Source organism: Plectropomus leopardus, chromosome 13, assembly GCF_026936395.1.
Source record: "Plectropomus leopardus strain MGB_pleo_1.0 chromosome 13, ASM2693639v1, whole genome shotgun sequence".
NCBI classification, from domain to species: domain Eukaryota; kingdom Metazoa; phylum Chordata; class Actinopteri; order Perciformes; family Serranidae; genus Plectropomus; species Plectropomus leopardus.
This window is the reverse complement of record NC_142188.1, coordinates 20849295-20862619: the sequence shown is the minus strand read 5'-3', so window position 1 is coordinate 20862619 and position 13325 is coordinate 20849295. Positions and strand designations below refer to the sequence as shown.

At 37.6% G+C, this 13325-nt stretch overlaps 1 protein-coding gene across 1 annotated transcript; it reads left to right on the top strand.

Annotated features, from left to right (window-relative positions):
- Window positions 1–1600: 1600 nt before the first annotated feature.
- On the top strand, window positions 1601–11577 carry kcnk1b (potassium channel, subfamily K, member 1b). The gene is made up of 3 exons (XM_042502506.2): window positions 1601–2169; window positions 4147–4542; window positions 8572–11577. Exons 1-3 carry the CDS (start codon window positions 1815–1817, stop codon window positions 8826–8828), a joined length of 1008 nt encoding a protein of 335 aa, XP_042358440.1. The 5' UTR covers window positions 1601–1814; the 3' UTR covers window positions 8829–11577.
- The last annotated feature ends 1748 nt before the right edge of the window (window positions 11578–13325 follow it).

Below are 13325 nucleotides of genomic sequence, written 5' to 3'. Positions count from 1 at the left end.
ACATTTCACCCATTCATTTGGATAGGTGTGTCTGCCCAAAAACGTTCAGTATTTTAGAAAGTGTGATTGTTATGAAAAAGTTGAATACAAGCAAGCATGTCCTTATTGAGATGAATATGTTGATGTTTTTATGTAGTTTCTATGTTGAAAAATGTTGATTGTGATTAGATGACAAAAAAAGCCTGCGGAATAATATTAATTAACAATTTTTGTGGAGAACATTCACTCTGCAAGTTTATTGCGTCTTGCATAATAGTCCAGTTACACCTAAGGCCATCAACATGTCTCTATAGGCTACACCCCACATGTCGGTGTCCTCCACCTGCTGCATACTCTGCATATCAGGGCGTTTCATCGTCCCTCCCGTTAAGCACTATCTTTAGTTACACAACAGCAGGCGAGGAGACACTGACAATAGCCTTCTGACGTGCTCGATGTCTTTGAATTGAAACTGAAAGACGTCAAAATAGAGCAGACACCTGGGAGGAGAGAAGGGGAAGTTCTGACGTCACACGGCCTGTGTCGCCTCCGCATCGCCTGCTGCTGCCTTCAGTGTCATTTGAAGCTCGGAAATACGACAACTGAAAATTCAGGAGCCTTAAACTTTTTCCTCTCTGAAATAATGTAAACATGTAGCCGAAATGGTAGATTAAAAGAAGCTGGGTGGTTTTGTCATTTAGGTGAGTCAGGATTCCGTCTTCTTCTTATTATTATTTTATTATTTCTATTTTTTTAAACCTAAGATAGCAGCAGAGAGAAAGGGAGCATATAGTTTCAATAGTTTTTTAATCAGATTTTTGTATTGTTAATATAGTGGGATAGGGAATGTAAGTAGATTTAAGTTCACGATTCAAGATGTTACTTAACAAAAAATGTTATTTCTCAGGCTCTTTTCAACAATGCTCATTAAATAGGTCTATGAAAGAAATTAAAAGAAAATAACAATGTAAGCGAGCAAAAAAAAAAAAGAATCTAATGCAACATTCATACAATTTAGAATATAGTTATAACATAAAATGACAGTTTATATATATATGAGAAGTAATAAACACTGGTGGAAAGAGTAGGATATTTAGATAATTTACTTAAATCGATTTAGCAACACTGCAGTGCAAAGACAAACAAACAAAAAAGGCATCAAAATTTAGGCCTACTTAAAGTACCAAAAGTAAGTAGGCTTACTCATTTTGCAGAATGTCCCATTTCAAAGTAATCATAATATTTGATTATAAAGTGATGTAATTATGTTTTCATCACTTCAGATAGGTTAGGATATACTTTATTGCCCCAACTGGAAATTAACCTTGGACTTCACGGTGTCATCTTTATTTAAAAAAATAAATAAATAAAAAAAAACCCAACAATATATACATCTAAACATTGTACAAATAACAAATACATTCATCAACTGCACATTCCCATTGTGAAAAATGCACACATATTACAACAACACTATGCTGAACAGCAAAATAAGAAATAAAACCATGCAAATTTAAGCCTAGGTGGTGTTGAGGGCTAACTATGATCATTAAAAAATAATAAACTGTAGCTCCAGTGAAAATACTGCTCCTCTCATCCAATAACTTCGATTTTTCCGACTGCGCTTGAAAGCACCAACTGCCACAGCAGGTTTCGCCTCGCGGAGGAGGAAACGAGTCCTCATTGAAGCTTTGTCCGTAACAACATCCTTCTCTTTGGGAAATATTTCGGATATATAACGCGCGAGGCAGTTAAATCAACAGCGTTAGTTTAGTATCTTATTTACACAAACCCGTATCGTAAAACCGAGGTGATACAGGCTTCCCTTTTTGAAAATGCTTCAGTCTTTGGCCAGCAATTCGTGTGTGCGTTTGATACAGAGTCACAAATCGACGTGGTATTTTGTATCTTTAGTCCTGGGCTATGTCCTGTACCTCATATTCGGCGCTGTTGTCTTTTCCTCGGTTGAGCTGCCTTATGAGGACCTCCTGCGTCAAGAGCTGAGGGCCATTAAAAAACAGTTTCTCCAGGAAAATGAGTGTCTGTCCGAGGAGCGTCTGGAGCGGTTCCTAAAGAAAGCCCTGGATGCCAGTAATTATGGGGTTTCCATCCTCAATAACGCATCAGCTAACTGGAACTGGGACTTCACGTCTGCGCTGTTTTTTGCAAGCACGGTGCTGTCCACCACAGGTGAGTGTTGGTCATCGGGCTGGACATTGTAGGTGATGCTGCAGCCCACCAGGTGCGCACATTAAAATACAGCATGTTTTTCAACCAGCAGTAATCCAAAGCGAGCTTCTGATTTGGTATCATTAGGCTACCTGAGTTACTGCTAGGCCACACAAACCTATGGCCTCCGAAATGTGACAAGGCAGGTAGTGGAAACTAAAAAAAAAAAGTGTCATTTTTGTATTATTTCCTTTTTCTACCTTTTTTTCCCCTGCAAAAACAATGTAGATATGTTAACATAGATATGTTCTGCATAATTTATAGTTTCTATATAATGTTTACATAGAACAACAATGTAAATATGTTTACATATAGGTATATATGGTCTACATAGTTTATAGTTTACATAGAATGATATGCAGTTTATATAGTTTAAGAAAATTCAATTATTTAAATTATACTATTTTTCAAGAACTGATAAAGAAGGGTTGGGATTCAATAAGTTTGCACCTCTTCCTCTGTCTGTATGTTTTTGTGTGTTAACAAGTTCATCTTTCCTTTTTCTTTTTTTATATGTTCAAAATAAATTTCAACTTCAGTGCAAAATGGAATAACTGTAAGGTTATTTGGTGCTATTTAATACAGATTACAAGACTAATCATCTCAATATTTCAATCAGGCCATAAAGTTGATAGTCAGATTGAAAAAAAGTGAGTTAAGATGCATGCACTCTTTATCCTTTCTGTGGTTATTTTGGTACAGAAGCTAGTCTGTGGTTTCTGTCTTGCATTTATGTTGGCACAGTGACCACTGCCTTGCAGTCAGTACAGCCTTTGATAATTATAACATGACTGCAAATGAAAAGCCTTCTTGTAAAATATACGGTATATTTCTGTGTTCCAGACAGAAGCAGACCAGTGTCAAGGACAGATGAACACAGACTTGACAATTGTCTGAGTCAACAGTATCATATACACCCCCCCCCCCAGGCTGTCACATTTAGGCCTTTAAACAAATTATTTAAGGTATCTTTACCTTAAGGTATCTTTGCTGTTTTGCACAACACGGTTCATAGAGTTATTTTTCTGTTATCTAGGGTTGCTCAAAAGAGCATGGCTTGCTTGTGCTTGTCAGGCAGGATACCTGAAGAACTTTAGTCCGACCACATCTCTGCAGTTATCTCGGAAGTTTCAACATACAAGATTGTGAAGATATCATGTAGTTGTGGCTTCTTGGCTGCATACAACTTGTACTATATGACAGATCTAGATTGGATATAGCTCTGACTCTTTCTGAGGTTTTTAGTCTCAAAACGTTTTGTTTTTTAATGGCAATAGCACTTTCAGAATGAGTTCAATCCTCATCGTTTCCTCAGCAGTTACATCAGACGGACATGTTACATAAAACAGAACCAGACACTATGATGTTGTTACTTTCAATCCTCACCAGACAAAAAAATTGAGGGGAACCAATGTGCATCTGTGCATTGATTTCATTCTTAACAGAAGTAGTTGCATTGTATTTAAAGAATAGCTGAAAGTGAATAGTTTCAGATTTTTTCCAACATTTATCACAAGCAAACCTACCGCAATTTCCTCATTTGCACGCTCTGTTATCAACCTGTGGTATTTTTAACACTCTTGTTAGGTCCACTTCATGAGAACATGTTAGGTTTTTACAGCAATACCTTATTTGCATTAACATCACATTACTTCAAGACCGATCTCAGTAATCATCCTCCATTTGCCCACAATTACTTAAAGCAAGCTTGCACCTTTTTTATTGTCTGTTATTTTGTTCAGTGACTTTAATTAGTGTGTTTGTCTCTATCTTTTTCTGTTTGACGGGGCGTTGCTTTAAATGAGCTGTATGTTTTGGAACCTACACTGTTTAAATAAAGTTTAAATTAGCCAGAGACAGGCTGGACTCCCAAACCTTTAGGGTAAAAAGGTTTGTACACATGTACGCATATTCATTTTCTGTTTGTTTTCCCTAAAGGATATGGTCACACAGCACCACTGTCAGATGGTGGGAAGGCCTTCTGCATTATCTACTCAGTTATTGGCATCCCCTTCACCCTCCTCTTCCTCACTGCTGTGGTGCAAAGGATCATGGTGTTCAGCACACGTAGGCCCATCATGTACATCCACAGGCGCTGGGGCCTGTCCAAGCCACTGGTGGCTATCGTTCATGCCACTCTGCTCGCCACATTGGCCGTTTCTTGCTTTTTCCTCATCCCTGCCGCCATCTTCTCAGCGCTAGAGGAGAACTGGAACTTCCTGGAGTCCTTCTACTTTTGCTTCATTTCCCTCAGCACCATCGGCCTGGGTGACTATGTGCCTGGAGAGGCTGCTAATCAGAGGTTCAGGGAGCTCTACAAAGTGGGCATCACAGGTGAGTGCTGATGATTCTTCATATTTGGACTTATTTTCATGGCAAGGTGGTGGCAGCTGTAAGGACTCAAATTAATTCCATTCACTGTCCATTCTCATCCTTATTGATCCGTATCCTTTCTGTGATGTACAATGTGAATCATTGTAAAGAGCATTTATCGCTGTCACATCATATACATGCTGTGAGCCAAAAATAAACTACGCATGAGACCGCTGGTACACAGGAGTGACGTTGTTACCACCTGTGTTTAAGGATTCTCTTTCTCATAAACTCTTACAGTTCCTGTTTGAAAGAGGCTTTTATTGCTTGCTTTGTTTGCGCTGGAAGAACAGGTGGCAATCCAGCAAATAAAACGCTATATAAACATGTAGTATAATAATAATCTCGATTTGTCCAAGTTCAAGGAGCAGTGGGTAGGATTAATGGGTTTGTTTTGGCAGAAATTGAGTAAAATAATCATAAGTATGTTTTCTTCAGTGTGTTATCACCTTTAACTAAGACAGGTTGTGTTTTCGTTAAAATGAGCCCTTTATATCTGCATAGTCCTCTTCCACAGAGCACCGTCATGTCTCTACCATAGCTCAGACTGGACAGCCTAAACACTGGCTCTGGAGAAGGCCTTTCGAGTTTTTCTGTTACCTAAAGGTCACCATAGATTCTCCTGCAAAGGTGGAAAGGGAGGGGTAAGGACAGGGATATGGAGTTGGTTGCAACCTGCAACCTCACCACTAGATGCCACTAAATACCACACACCAATCCTTTAAATAGTCTCAACATCTCAGAATGAATGTTGTAATGATTAACTGATGTGAGAATATCACATATAGCTGTTTTATGATGGTGAGCTTTGATCTACTTTGGTGTGACACAATCAGCTGGGTCTATTTTTTGGGCCAGTTCCATGAATACATATGCATGAAAGAGTAATATATGTAAAATGGTGATCACATGCTTAAAAATAACGAATACACAGATAGGATTCAGATATCCTTGGTTTTTTGTATTTTCATAGAGTGGTGGATTAGATTTAGCTTAATCCTGATTTGCAGGCTCCTGTTTCAGATTGAGCTTGTATTACATATGAAAATAGTAGCTTTGTCTCAGTTTGAGTTAGACATTTTGAGATTAAAATAATGTAGTAGTTTTTGCACTTAAATTTGTAATCCATAGAAAACTTGTTTGGGTTATAAACAAATGGAGATGTGATTTATATTTTAACTGACAGACACAATATGATTTATATTGCTGTTCATATACTATTGATTTTTATATATACCACTTAAACATCCACTGAAGCATATTGACAGAGGTTAGAAATAACCTTGACTCAGAGTGTCACTCAAATTGTTACTACATGAAACATATTTTCTATCAGAAAAAGTTGCTACAAACTTCTAAACAATACAAAATTTATTAAAAAGATTTCAGTTGCAATATCTGAGGCTTTTCCCCCACTAGGACAGTTTTAAGCTGCTGTATGCTGCTGACATTTTGACAGTCTTTTTGTTTCTTCCATCCTGTTTAAAGGCCTATTAATCAGTCAGGTGAGACAACATCGTGCAGTGCAGGAGAAAAATTGGGCAATGGCCTAATGGAGAGCAGCAAGGCATTGATTGCATTTTCTGGGTGACTGTGCAGCTTCCTGTCAGCAGCACTGTCAGGGCTAACAGTGACTAGAATGAAAAAAAAGTCAAATTCAATTTGAACTCATGCAGTCTTGACAAGCTGTGGGTGTGCATGAATGTTTAACACTACTCAAGTGTGTGGGTGGGCGAGTGTGTGGATGTGTGGTACGCACTCAGCCAGGGAGACGTCATTCAGTAGGAACAATGTGTCAGTCTGTAGGAGGAGAGAAGGCTGTGACAGAATGTATTTGTTTGCACAAATAACACCCGACACATTTTGAGCAACCTACTCTGCAAAACATTGAATGTCAGTCGGAAGTGATATCGCTATCTGAAATTACATATGCAGCACTGAAATAGAAGAGCAAGACGCAGTTAGCCATAAACCAATCATGTCATTGGCTGTGCTTTGTTTGTCTTGATTTTGCTACTGCCCTAGGTGATAAGCAGTCACTGTTTCTGTGATTTGCATTTATAGGCGAGCACTAATATATTCTGCACATAGTCAGTGTGATCTGACTTGTTAATTGAGTCCAAACAAAAGAATGTTGCTTAAATACAAACATACGAGACTGCACAGTATGAAGAAAATTTGCTGTAACATTGAATATCAGGATAACGATATTATTTGCAATAAATAAACAGGTATTCAGTGTTAAATACAACAAACACCATTTTAAAATGCAGTTATCTTAGTTACTAATACTCTCTTTTAGCTAGTGTTTATTGATACACTAGCTATATACTAGATGCTAAGATTGATACTGTCTATTTGAAACTGTTTCAGTACTCATTTTCCTCAGTATTGATACACGAGCTGCACCTCGTGGCTCTCTTTTATTGTGTATTATTTGCTACAGTCATTCTGCTGTTCTCTGCTACTAACCAAGTAAGAGTAGTTGTCTTTGTTATGTTCTAGCCTTGTTGTATTTGCCTTTTTAGTAAAAAAAAAAGTTAATTGTGTGTTTATTTTATACTTTTCAAGGTATTTTATTGAAGTTGGGGGGGGGGGGGTTAACCCTAACCCCTAACCCTAACCCTAACCCTAACCCTAAATACAACTTTATGAGGCTGTGTAGTTTATTCATTTTAAATACCCCCTGAACCTCAAAACCCACTGGCGTGGATAAAAGGCATGTTTTTTTTTAAAAAATCACTGGAATTACACAATTTATCATAGCAATACACTGTACGAGCAAAAATTATCACTGGATTTTCAAATCTCCAACAGCCCTTGAACACCTCGTGTGCGATGAATGCTCCTGTCAGTGAAGATAACCAAATCTAAGCTTAAAATATAGATATGTCATTAAAATCACATCATTCTACTTCAGATTTCACCAAACAGAAATCTTGCACCATTAGAATAAAGGGAGGGTCATGTGTTTCCCCCAGTCACTCAGGGAGGCTCAAGTAAAAATATTTGTAGCTCTGGGGAGGGTCGAAAAAAAAAGTCCCCCCACACCACTCCCCTGATAAACAGTCCCTTACACAAATAATCCTTGTGTGCAATATCGCAGTTTTTAGTGATGTGCTTAATGCACACGATGACTTTGAAGTGACAATAAAAATACAATATACTGTGCAGCCCTAACATACATTAAACATCACTTCCTGCAAATACCAGACCACAAATGTCACACTCAGCATGCCACTGATAGTGCTGAAGTACTCCTACTATTTGTGCAAGTAGTAGTATAAATGGCAATAGTTCTTATACAGTAGTTATATTACTGTTTTCGCAGTCAAAGCGCGGTCTACATGCACCTGGGGTTACCAGGGCGTTTTAGGGGAATTTTCATGTAGATGCTGCCAAAGACGGTGTAATGGTATCAAGTCAAAGCCAGTCAGTGAAAGATTTTGCTGCTGCCACTGATCAGTGAACATTTACATGAAAATGGGGGATTTACACCATTGTCTGAAACTGTTTCTCTTCCTATCCCAACTCTGAACACACACTCTGTTGTTGTAAAACATGGTCAGCTAGCCACTGCCCTCTGGTGTCAGTGCGTATAAACAACAGGTTTTGGGATTAAAGCAAAGGCGTGCGTCAATTTACTTGTGTTCTTCCAATAAAATGAGTTACAGAAATCAACAAATATTTTTTAGAGTCTTAGGCTATTGTATACAATAGCTACTATAGTACAAAAACTACATCACATGAAAGTCTATGACAAAAAAGGATTTAATAGAATATATTGTGTTGAGCCCTGTAAAATCTCACTGTTGAGATCTAAAAACATGCTTAAATGTAGAGAAATATTAGAGTGAATTCTTTTCAGGGTTATAGAAAATAAGTAGTTATTGTTTGTGTTTTGTATGTTGATATTTACTCAAACTACTCACTGCAGCTAAGTCCTCATCATAACTTTTAATCACTTTTCCTGTGTGTTTGTCTCTTCAGTCTACCTGATCCTGGGTCTGATAGTCATGCTGGTGGTGCTGGAGACCTTCTGCGAGCTGCAGCAACTGAAGCAGCTGAGGAAGATGTTCTACCTGAAGAAGGAGAAGCCGCAGGACCGGCTTGCCATTGTGGAGCACGACCACCTGTCCTTCACTACCGTGTCCAACAGAGCCACGGCTTACAGTGAGGGCAAACCCCAGCCGTTTGTAAGCGTCCCAACCCTGGCCTCTCCCAATGATGATCCCATGATTCAGTAAACACAGACAAAGCAAACATCTGTTGAAGGATGAAAATATGAAAGTAGGGGTTAATGCACACCAGACTTTAAGTAGATAGAAGGAGTAGATCAGCTGTAGGAAATCCACAAAGCTCAGCCCTGCAAATTTTAGTTAAACTAGGCGAGACTATTCAGATTGAGCAAACAGTCTCCTTTATCAAATACTGACAATGTAGTGCTATGCAGAAGAGATTAAATTAATTGAAAGATAAATGGAATAATTTAACAGTGATAAAAGAAAAGCCCTCTGCTCTATGACTTACAGGAGATGAGCTCCTGTAAAAGCTGTGCTAATTATTGCATATTTAGAAACTTTTTAGAAAGTAATTGGTCTCTCAAATCTAGCTGAAATATAGGACATTTCTCAGTAGTCTGTCACATAATAGTACAAAAACATATATGTATCTTATAAATAGAGATGCTTGACAGGTGTGTGGAATGTACATAATCAGGTAAATGTATTAAGATGTACAGTGTAGAGCCACTTAGAATTAACACACCTGTGTTAAAGATGAGCCAAAGTGTAGCCAAAACCGAACAAAATAATTAATCATTTGAGTTCAAAGTGTTTTTATGTATTTTTCTCAGCTGAAACTTCAACAGGAATGTACCCTGGCATGTTTTCTGACAGCGCTCGTTGCAAACCAATCAAAGTTTGTTGGTGGGTACACTCTGAAACACTTCATTGGATTCTTTTCAGTTGGATTGGCTTCTATTGATTTTTGGGGATTTTTTTTAAAGTTTCAGGGGCCTGCTTTTTCCATTGCATGACTGAAAGAGCTTTCAGTCAATCCTGAGCAAAGCATCTAAAAGAATAGACAAGACATTGCATGAACATTAACTTGGCTGAGCTCAGAGGAAGATATCCTGAAAGTAAGACTTTTTTTTGCAAAACAACAAGTTTTGTTTAAACATTGCCAAGATTAAACTATTCACTCTCTTTATAAGAAGGTAGTTTTACAGTGTGTGTTTTGTAGCATTTTTGGCTCATCTTTACAGAGGTGCTAACTATTCTTTTTGGACTCCATGTTGTCACATGTTTCATTGTGAGGGATAGTATTTGTCTGCAGATATGTGTGTTTCCTCAACATGTTGCAGTGCTATTTCAAAACATTATCCATGTGTGATTATAAGCACTATAATTTATTGATTTGTCTAAATGGCTTAATGTGTGCTGGACTGTTTGAGAAGGGAAGTAGAGGTAGCCTAAAAGGGGTACCACAGAGGGGCTGGCTGGCCCCGTTGCATTTTATCAATAGATAAAAAAAAGATCAAGAGCTCAGTTTGCACATGTACTAGCGCCAGGCAGTGGTAAAGGGAAAAAAAGGAAAAGGGAAATGGTTCCAAAGATTTCAACAGTAAAACTTGAGTTGTTTTTAAAGGAAAAATAATGGTACTTTTAATGTGGATGATCTGTAAAAGCTTGATAACTGCTCTAAGGTAGAAAAGAGCAAGATGTCAAACAGAAACTATTTTACTGTTTTTAAATTATTTGAATGTAGAAATGTATATTTTTGACATAAGAAAGGTTTACAAAATTTTAGTAGTGATAATTAATTCTACACTAGAAAGAAGCAGTAGGTAAACTTAAATTCAAGCAGTAGGAGTGCAGCTAAAACATCTCAGTGCTGATTATCTATCACATCCGTTTTTAATCTGCTCTTCAATCATGGATAACTTTCCAGAATTGGATACACACACACACAAGTTTGTATGACATTGACATTGCACTCCTCTGTATTTTTGAAGAATATTTGTGTCTGGAAATGCTGTAACAAAGTACTTAATTTCATGCCATTATCCATCAATTTCATGCCGTTATCCGTCCTGTAATTTTATTTTTGGCACTAAAATACACCCACATGTTCATTGTGGCATACTGCCACAGTGCAGACTTGTTTGTTATTTTTTAGTACATTTGTTATGAATTTTAACTTTGTCTCAGTCTCTGTGTGGAGCTGAAGTTCTGACCTCATCTTTTTCTGCTACATTGCAACATCAAGACACAGTCGCAGCCTTTTATGAAGTCTTGAATGTAACATTTTTTATGGTGTTTGCTACAGTGAGATCTTGAGGCCTGTCCAGAGTGCAGCATTGCTCCTTGCTGCTCTGCTGGCTCTGTTAGTTTAGTGATGACAAGTTTATTTGTGTGTACAGGTGAGCTGCCTGTGGCAATGTGTCATGACCGCTTGCAAAATTAGCTTTGAGTGTGTCATCTTTGGAGTTTTCCACTGATCTTTTATACTGTATGTTATAGATCAGTGGGAATGTCCTTTTTTTCCCACCAGTTTGGCCTTCGTGTAAACTGTGAAGCATTGAAACTGTTCATATTGTCTGCTGAGAAAAAGGAGAACTTGAATTTTAAGACGTTTTACTGTTTGTAGATACATGAAGTAGAGTGATGTCAAGGCTTTTACCCTTCAACTGTCTTCAGCAGTGTTTGTCATGCACATAAAGTTTGTCTTTAGGGTGAGAGCTGTCAAATGACATGTTCAGGGAGTTAATGTTGTGTCAAGGATTTGAAATGGAAGCACACTGATGTAATTTATTTATGCTGACAAAAGTAACATGTTTGGAACATTTTCAATTCCAGGTTTCTGTACATATCTCTTCAGTTGTTGTGGTGTAGATTCATATGCACCAGTGAGTATTTTAGTGTTACAATATGAATCAATTAACTGTAAAATATCAGTGTGTCTTAAATAAAGTCTTAGTATATTATTATTTAATCTGACTTTTTTTCTCCTATTATAGTATTATCCAGAGCCATTACCTTATAGTGGCAATGGAAACTAGTTGATCCAGTGGGAGGTCACAGCTGTTGTGCTCAGGAGGCGCCCTGCAGCAACACGTGTCATGATACATTATAACATGTATTTACCATGAAAGTGTACTTCAAATAAACACAGTTGAGGCTGAGGCGTGGGGTTTTTCCACATACAGAACAATTTGGGCAAATTGGAAAGAAAACCAGAAAAACTGACAATGAATATGATTTTCTGAAGGCTTTTTAGTAGTAGTTTAAAGAAAAATTGCCAGTTAATTGTTGCTACTTCAAAACACTACTTGAATCTTATCTTTAAGCATGAAATGGAGATGTGGACTCCATCATTATCTGCATCACAGAAGAACAGTAATTGAAGGCGGGGGTGAACATGAGGCTCACAGATATCCGCAGTGATCAATAACAAAATACTGCCTTTGAGCACAAGAAGCAATGATTTGCACATCAGGCTCATTATATGTGGCACTTAATAAAGAGGGGGATGTTGAAGGACAATGATTTCTAATGAGAAGCTGTGAGGACCAACAAGCTTTAAATTTACTGTGTAAAGAAGTGGCTTTACTGCAAATATCTGGCACAAAGCAATACATATGCTTAGAAAAATCGAACAAAATGGAAAAAAAAGATATTTGATTCCACCTCAGCATTCATCCGAGTCCTACAGAATATATTGTATTTTATTCCCACAGGCAGCATACTGTATCTCTCAGAGGAGAGTGGATTTAATTGGGTATGTTTAGGGTCCTGAAAGAAGATACAACACTTGTTTTATTCAACAGCTGTAATTCTTATTTAACAGAAGTGTAAATGCATCCGACTCGCTGCAGAGCCACTGAGCCGTCTTACATGTTATCATGTTGAACCACCTGAATAAAGATGAGGGAAAGGCAGCTCCTGGCAAAGTACTCATTGGATGCACATCGTGAGAACACAATTACCTGTGGGCTTACACAGTAATTGAAAATAACTGTCGAGGATGTCAGCCAGTTTGAGTCTAAATCCACCATATTCAGAAACAGCACAGAAAAGCAATTGTGTCTGTTCATTTGCATAATGTGATTGTAAAAAAACATTGCGATCAGATCAGAATCCCTATTTTGAAGTACACAATCTGCTTAAATTTGCATCATGCAAGTTACATTTTACAGAAAATCCAAACAGAACAAGCTCAAAACAACAAAAACAGAGGAACTGAGAGCAACATGCAACCACATATAGTCCTTATTAGTCAGGTGATCCTTGCTTACAGCACATTTAAGCAGTACAATTTTTAACAGACACGGTACAATAGTCAGTGGTTACCATAAAACAGCATCTTTTTATATAAAAATCAAAATATTCACTTATCACAGCCCTGCTTCTGTATAAAACAAACTATAAGCTTCATCAAAACATAGTATAATTAAATCAGCTGGCCTTCATCCCATTAAAGCTAGACAACCCTCACATTACAGTACAGAATCACAATACAGAAAACAGAACAACACAACACATAATTGTCTGGAAGGGCTCAAGAATTAATGAGAAAAAATGAAAGTAATGCAACAGCAAAAACAACAAAAGCCCCTTTACTGTATAAAGAGGGTAAGCCCAAAACACTTATTATTCACACTCTTATGATTTATTCATGGAAGTGGTTCAAAAACTTCCAAACTAAATTGCAATAATTCTTTTAAATGTAAATAACCATAG